This window comes from Mya arenaria, chromosome 8 (genome assembly GCF_026914265.1).
Source record: "Mya arenaria isolate MELC-2E11 chromosome 8, ASM2691426v1".
In the NCBI taxonomy this organism is placed as follows: domain Eukaryota; kingdom Metazoa; phylum Mollusca; class Bivalvia; order Myida; family Myidae; genus Mya; species Mya arenaria.
In genome coordinates this window covers 28,998,930-29,008,102 of record NC_069129.1, presented here as the reverse complement: position 1 = coordinate 29,008,102, position 9,173 = coordinate 28,998,930, and the positions used below count along the sequence as shown (strand labels likewise).

At 35.3% G+C, this 9,173-nt stretch overlaps 1 protein-coding gene across 1 annotated transcript; it reads left to right on the top strand.

Annotated features, from left to right (window-relative positions):
• The first annotated feature begins 453 nt into the window (after positions 1 to 453).
• LOC128244112 (uncharacterized) lies at positions 454 to 8,761 on the top strand. Its single transcript, XM_052962127.1, has 2 exons — positions 454 to 542; positions 7,652 to 8,761. Exon 2 carries the CDS (start codon positions 7,652 to 7,654, stop codon positions 8,759 to 8,761), a length of 1,110 nt encoding a protein of 369 aa, XP_052818087.1. The 5' UTR covers positions 454 to 542.
• The last annotated feature ends 412 nt before the right edge of the window (positions 8,762 to 9,173 follow it).

Below are 9,173 nucleotides of genomic sequence, written 5' to 3'. Positions count from 1 at the left end.
CACTAGTTGATACCGAACTGCAAAAAACAATAAACTTAAAAGTATAAATCTTATTCTTGTTTGAGTGAGGTGCGAATCCACGCCGTTTCAGAAGAATTAGAAAACTGACAACAAAACGTTTTGTTGACTCGCGTTACTCACGCTATTCAAAATCGTGGACTTGAAAGACAATACATCTGAGAATACATATCATTTGAAACTAATTTTTATTTCTCCTTATAATTTGCCACACTTTATTTAGTCAAAAAGGTGCATTTACCAAACCATGAGCGAGTCCTTTAAAGATGTATTTTTGTGGTATGAATAGAGCTTTCATATTCATTTTTACACTTCATGAGATATATCTTATGCATTAACATATTTTATAACCGCAACCTGCCTTATCGCTTTCAAAATGTGATAACATTGTTAATCAGATTAGATCATTTACCAAACGAATGTTACTATCTATGGGTCTAAGTCTGAAAATAGTTGACATATGCCGTTCGTATGCCAAAATGATAGTTATGGATTCACTCCAAGGATAGATATAAATTAAAAAGGTATGTTTTATTGTGTTTCAATTGTTTAATTATTTTTGATAGTTATTTAGTCTTTAAAAGCGTTACAGAATGTGGCTTACTGTTATGACATACTTTTAAACACTTCAGCAATATTTCGTGTTAGCACTCAATTAATCAATTATACTAAAATGTTTTAATAAAATGTGAAACGTAAGCAGCATGGATACTAATTAATTAACATTGGGCTTCAAACTAGAAACCAACATCTCCATACAATAATGAAGTACCCCTACAAGCTTACAACAGTGACCTTTCTATCTATGCTAAAATGTGACCTACCTCTCCATGCTTACAACAGTTACCTACCACAACATGCTTACAACAGTGACCTTACATTACATGCTTACAACAGTGACCTACCACTACATGCTAACAACAGTGACCTACCACGACATAATACAACGGTTACCTACCTCTCAATGCTTACAACAGTGACCTACCACAACATGCTTACAACAGTGACCTACCTCTACAAGCTAAATAAAAGTGATCTTCCTGTCCATGCTTATTACCATTACCTACCTCTCCATGCTTACAACAGTGACATACCACTACATTCTTACAATAGTGACCTACCACTACATGCTTACAACAGTAACCTACCACGACATGCTTAAAACAGTGACCTACCTATCCATGCTTACAACAGTTATCTAACACTACATGCTTAAAACAGTGACCTACCTCTCCATGCTTACACCAGTGAACTACCACTTCATGCTTACAACAGTGATCTAAAATAGCATGCTTACAACAGTGACTACAACTACATGCTTACAATAGTGACCTACCTTTACATGCTTACAACAGTGACATACCTCTCCATGCTTACAACAGTGACATACCACTACATGCTTACAGCAGTGACATACCTCTCCGTGCTTACAATAGTGACATACCTCTACATGCTTCCAATAGTGACCTACCTCTCCGTGCGTACAATTGTGACATATCTTCAGCTTCAAAAGAGACTTACATCTCATCGAAGGAGGCATACTGGGCTAGACAGTATTTCCCACTTGTGGTTCCTGTAGGACATCGTCCTCTTCCTTTCTTTCAACAGACGTCCCCAACTCCACCATAATACTTTCCAGCCTTGATTACAATTATGATGTCAAACACTGGGACTCATTTTTGATATAATACACAGATACGGCAACTCCGCATTTAAGCCAGTTTTTTATATGTCGATGCAATTTTGCAAACCTTAGATTAGAGATATAGACCTAGTTTTTAACAAAGAAAACTTATTATATATTTATACTAAGAAAAGGGATTGTTCATACAACCAACCTTATCAAATTCCATTAAGATCAACAGAAACTATTTAATTTGTGTGAGTAAAAATGAACGCTGTATAAAAACATCAGCTTTTCCTAAAATGTAAGTCGCAGAGACCTTGTTTTTGACCTCAGATGATATACCGCAGGAATATTTAAAATATATAGTTATATTAAACTTGGTTATATCACGTGATAACATCGACTAGCCAATCACGCATAAGAATGAATTCTACTAGGTAGACATACCTAGTAATCTTTTTAATGGAAAAATACGAAAAAACTGCGAAAAATGAATTAATTGTAAACTATGTGGTACTTCAATTTAATAGTTAGTTTCAATGCATTGTACGCATCGATACCTAGTTTAGGTCAGTTTTCGACAATTATAATCTTCCTCATTGTCTACTTCATTGATTAGATCAACTCACTCTGCAGCTCACTTTGAAGCTGTTGACAATGTCACAAAATATGTATTTCATTTTGTAAAGGTATGGCCAAGTTTAAAGTCTTTATAGAATAAAGTCATTTCAAAATAGATTCTGCCACCAGGGCAACAGATACCTCAAAATATTATCTTCAATCAAACAGATATTTTAAAAATAGATGCTGCCACCAGGGCAACCAGATACCTCAAAATATTATCTTCAATCAAACAGATAAGCAAGAACTGCCTATATAGTTTTATTATTATCACTATAAAAATTGTTTACCAAAATTCCGCGAAATGGTTGCGTCACACGACCTCTTGACTCGAAATCAATAAAGGTAATTTTGTGATCAGGACAAATGAATATACCCAGATTCAAATCTTTTTAACAAGCTATTCAACAAACTAACGTTAGAGATCAAACACGAACGTTTGACACCACAGACAAAGACTGTGATCTAGACTTAACAGGTGAAACGAGAATTGGAGAACTTACCTTCCAAGACATTCTTAAAGGATGTTGTGAAGCTCTTCGGCAAATTTGGTAGCCTTACCAAGGTCCTAAAACACACATTTATAGACATACATTTACAAAACTTACTACACTCATATCCTTTTCTTACCTGCTTCATATTGCATATAACTAATTACAGTCTCAAGATGTGATTTAAAATCTTTAAAACAAAATACTAGCTTTCTTGGGATTCAACAATTAATGTTTGGTAGAAGACATATAACAAAGTGAAAATTATGGAAGTATATGCAGTACTTCAACTCTTTACTTGAAATCACCCTAAATAACCAGTTTTACCTTTTCCCAATACACAGCAGAACAGAGGCCGGGAATCTTGTGGAGTCTTGAAGGGAACACCCTCTTTCCCGGGGCGGACCGGGGTAACAAGGGCTGTTGACAAAAAAAGAATGTAAACTTTAATAGGGAATAGGGGTTGTGTGTATCACTTAAATTGTAAAGTAGAACACACACATTGTTATGCAGTGTAATATGTACAATTGGACACAAATTTTCTTACAGTTCAGAATACATCCTATTTTTCAGCCAATTAAATTGAATATAAACAATCATTAAGTACTAGGCTAAATCATTAAGAATGTCAACTTTCACGGGTGTTGAAAGGTCCTCCTCCTGACACTCATCCGATGCACCCTAAGTGCAGATTGATTTTTTTTTCATTTTGGCAATTAGTAATTTGTAATTAGTAATTGCCAAAACTTTAGAAAAAAAATCAAATTTGCTATAAAAGTTAATCAAAATAGATTAATTATTAATAAATTAATTATTTGTTCCACGGATGGATACAAAGGACTTCACTACCAGGTATTGAAAACATGAGAAAATAAGCAATGATATTAACAAATAAAGGTTATATTCTCTTAAAACATGCCTTGTCAATGTGATTATGTATTTTGTACGTCTTACGGTGATTGTGTACGTCTGAGGTAAGCTTTCATAACATTTATTTGTTCAACCAGACATATGCCTTCTCACTAAGTATTTTGTACAACCGGACCGGAGCTTCCTCACGCTACATTTTCTTCCACCTGACATAAGCTAAAACAAGCATTATAGTCATACATTAACAAAACTTATTACACTCATATAATTTTCTTGCCTGCATCATATTGCATATAACTAATAACTGCATCCAGATGTGATTTAAAATCTTAAAAATAAAAATAAAAAGTTTTCCCGCTTGGTAATTTGTAGTCTGACATAAGCTTTCTTTCTGTGTATTTTGTAGTCTGACATAAGCTTTCTCACTGTGTACTTTGAAGTCAGATATAAGCCTTATCACGGTGTGTTTTGTGATCGGACATTAGCTTCGTCTGAATATTTAGTACAGTCTGATATTTTGCAATCCGACATAACCTTTCTCACTGTGTATTCGGTAGACATTTGCTTACTCATGGAGTAATATGTAGTCTAACATTTGCTTTCTCGGGGTGTATTTTGAAGTCAGATATAATATGTTGTCTAACATTTGCTTTATCACAGTGTATTTTGTTTTCTTACGTAAGCTTTCTTACTGCATATTTAGTACGTCCTGACATAAGCTTTCTCCTTGTGTGTATTGCAGTCTGACATAAGCTTTCTCCTTGTGTATTTTGTAGTCTTGTCATATGATTTCTCAAGGTTCATTTTGTGCAGCCTGAAGTAAGCTTTCTCATGGTGGATTTTGTACAACCTGATATAGCCTTTATAATGGTTTATATTGTAAAACCTAACATAATATTTCTCATGGTTTATTTTGACAAAAGCTTTCTCACTTAGTTATTCGTAATCTGACATTGATTTTCTTTCGGTGTATTTTGTACAATCTGGTGCATGTTTGGCAAGCTGTCTCCACACTAGTTCCTGATCAAGATCCCTCTGTGTAGTTCTAAGCTCTACCACAAACTTCTGGCGTCCAGCGTATTTGGTCTCTTCTTTGGCCTGTACTACCGTGGCAACAAGCGGTCGAAGGTCATTTTCATTCACAAAGTGTGACATGTCCCATAATGCATCTCCTGCCTGAATTTCCCATGTGTCTCCTGTTGTAAGTAGTAGTTGATTTATGAAATGTAAGCGAACCACTTCCATGAAAACTTCAAAAATACACTTGGAAAAGTTAGGAAATATGCGCTCACTAGTTATAGTTAAATGCAAGCTGTGTATGGATGTTTTAAGCATTCACCCCCTTTCGTACATTTTAAGTTCAATAATTTTAAAAGGTATAAATAAAAAATATGAAAGTTTTTGTACAGTATGTGTCATTTAATAATGAAACAAATCACTGATCAAAATATAAACAACACATATGGGTTTAAATAGTTTGCAATACAAACTCGTTTTGAAACTCATTTGGGTGTAAAAAATGCCAAAATTTGTGCAGCAGTTCATCCCAACAAATAAACCCAGAAAGAGGAATAATATAATAATATTGTCAAATGAAATGGGCCCATAATAAAAAGGCATTTTTAACACATCTATTTTCTCTATGTTGACCAGCTTGCATTCAATTGCCTGTAATGGGAGCTCAAAGAATTTGTCAACGGGAAATTCCCGCACCTTATCCCGTGGGACAAAGTCAAGGTCGCCGTAGTCTGGGAAAAATATCGCTACTGTGTCATCCTTCACTGTCTGTATATGGCCCCGGTACCATCTGATACAGAATGATAAAATGTGTAAGTTTTCTAACATATTGCAACAAAACTTGCATCATTGACGATTGCTATAGGTAAGATATGTTCTATTTTCTAATAATTTTCAGATTTTTCTATATAACTGGCCACATTGCTATCTGATATAGGTAAGAAGAAACACAATGTAGATTTTCATATGACTTTCATAATATTTTCATATAACTGGCCTGATTGCTATCTGATATAGGCAAGAAGAAACACATGTAATTTTTCATAGGACTTTCAGGATGACCCCAGATGACACACTTTATCATCTTTGATTTCATGCTCACTTTTTTTTAAAAGTTGATAATAATTTGTATTTAAAACTAAAAAGAGAAAACATTTTTAAATCTAATGACTTAGTTTGTTTACCCAAGATGCCTCATATTCGAAATAGCATATTAATATACCCTAAGAGCAAATCACAAAAGGGCAAATTGTGTTAGGGTGAAAGCATGTGTGCGTGTGTGTATGTGTGTATATGTATGTAAACTAACCAAATGTAATTTATTTCTTGAGATTTGTGATCAGTGACCTAGTTTTTGACCTGGATCACACACACACACATGCACGCACACACTAAAACTCAACAATGATAGTATTAACAAATGTTCATGACTACATATAAAGAAGTATTGTAACAAAGTTTAAGAACACTTGGATGACAACTATTGAATTTATGACAGGTGAAAATATTTCCGAAGATTTTAGTGACCTTATTTTTACACTGATTTGACCTTTATTCACAAATCTTCATAACAACATGTCGACAGGTATTTTGAGAATTTATAACAATTGGATAAGGCTGTTGACTTTGTGACATTGAATTAACTTATAACGCAGAAATGTAAACACCCGCCCGCCCGCACAACCGCGGTACAAAAGCATTTCTCTTAATTTTAAACATAAATTAGAATTTTTGATACATATTTCTATTATTGTATTATCAGCATCAAAGATAATTCTAATGTTATTACAGGAATAAGGACACGACACAGATAAGTTTCACATTTACATTCAATTACTTTTACTTCAATGACTTCATTTTTGAGTCTCAATGACTTGTTTTGTCTGCATTTATTTCATTAGTCAATAAAAAGCAGTAATTAAACAGTTCCAGTTAAATAAGAAGTAATTTATTAACTGGGCTTACTCTTCCAATTTCTCATGTCTCTGTATAAAAGATGATCTGGAGTGTGGACAGATAAGATCACTACCTTATGGGAGGCCCTGCAAGCTGGTAACACATCTGTCAACAGCTCCTGGCTCATCCTGTGTATGGAAAATGGCATCATCATATCATCATCATCATCATCATCATCATCATCATCATCATCATCATCATCATCATCATCATCATCACCAACATCATCATCATCATCATCATCATCATCATCATCATCATCATCATCATCATCATCATCATCATCATCATCATCATCACCATCATCACCATCATCAACAACACCATCTTCATCATCATCATCATCATCACAACCACCACCACCACCACCACCACCCCCAATTGGTATCACCACCACAACCATCAACCAACACATCCCCACAAAGCTCATCATCATCATCATCATCATCATCATCATCATCATCATCATCATCACCACCATCACCATCATTAGCATCAGAATCAAGTACAACAATACACTTAATTTTTAAAACAACCTGAAGTTTTGTAAGTGTATATTAAATGTGTTTATAATTGGATTGTGAAAAGCAGTTTTGGAAAATATATACATCGTACAGTAAAAGAATTTGAAGCATATAATAATATACATTATACATATAATAATTATATATATAAAGTCAAATGATTGATCAAATACACATTTGATTGTCACTATAAACAATACATACATGAACCAAACGTCCTATTTCATGGATCAAGATATTTTCAAGAAATAAAACAGAAAACAAACAAACACACCCCAGCTGACTAACACACATGTTTGAGACATGAAAAGAATATGGAAGATATTATAGTATATAATCTTCATAACACATATAAAAATCATGTACAACAGTTGTGTTATATAATATATACTTGATTTTCAAACACATACATGCAATGAAAAATAAACATACACATATAGAAAGTTAACATATGTATGTATTAAAAGAAGCACATATCAATAAAAATATAAAATAATAATGTGTTTAATATAAATCTTTGTTTTAAGATGGAGCAACAAGCGGAACAAGTGCTGTCTCTACGTTTGTCCCGTGTTTTAGAGGACATCGGGGTAAACAGAAACATGATCGCAATGAGGAGGAGGATATGGCTGATGAGGGAGAAAAGCCAGACAATCAATGTACCATTAGACGGTAGAAATACAAAATTCTATCACTTTGGCAGTCAGAGTGAAGGTACTACAACACTTGGCATGCAATCAGACCTTGATGGCTTGATCAGCACTGATTTCCCCGTCATATTGGACTGGGATGAGTGGCAGCCAAGAAAGTATCAACTCCTTGTTGTCAAGACAGATCAGTTCCCACCCCAGCACTGCTGGCTTCAATGGCTGAGACGAGATCTTCCATTACCAATGACACAGGTCCAACGCTACAGTGATGTGATGGACAATGAGGGCAGAGTGCTGCATACAAACTCTCTGGTGGAATTAAATGCTGTTATCAGACAATTGAGCTCATCAGGTGAAGTAGTGCAACATGGTCCATCTAGAAGCTTTAATGAAAATGATTTTGTTCTTGCCCATCATTGTCGCAGTCTCCCAAACGAATGCCAGTTCCTGTTCCACAGACCCCGGCCTGGACACTGGCCCAGACGTGACACACTGGCCAGGGTCAGACAAGTTGGAGTGTTTCTGGTGCCACAGAGATATTCCGAGTGTCCTTCAAGACCAACCAGATGTCGCTCTACTGCACTCCATGTCACCCCAAATAACCCATACTATCCACAGTCAAACTATGAATGGAGGTTTTCTACATCAATGATGGAAAGATTACTTATGTTTGACATGAACTCTGTTCAATGCAAGACCTATGTATTCATTAAAATCTTGAGAAAAACTTTCTTAAAGCCAGTGGTTGGAGACCGTCTCAGTACATTTCACATGAAGACTGCAATGCTGTTCACAATAGAGACATATCCACCAGAGATATGGAGGGAGGAAAACCTTGTACAGTGTGTTATTTACTGCCTGACCACACTTTGCAGATGGCTGAAGTTGAAACACTGCCCACACTACACTATAGATAGAGTGAATCTTTTAACAGGGAAACTATTCAAACATGAACTCCCAATATTGTCTGCAAAGCTTCCTCCTTAATGGAATCCAATATGCCATACATTCCACAGATAGACATGGATTTACTTGGAGCCAAGATGCTGGGTATAAGCAGAAGCTTTGTTCCTGGAAGTAACGAAAGGAAGAAAAACAATCAACTGATCCTATTACATCTCAATGCGGCGTACAGTGATACAACAGTATTATGGCATGATATTGCCAGAACTTACTTTTCTATGTACACTTGGGACGAGCTCATTGCACTCATTATAGAATATCTTCACACTTTACAACAAATATCCCAAAATGGGACAGACTTGGAACAAGAAACAGCTACAATGATCATGCCTCTGTTGTATAGTTCATTTGCCTCCCTCCTAGCCTCAATGTGTATTCACATAGGACAATCAATTACACAGGGCATTCTCCTTCTGTACCATCTGTCCTTTAACTC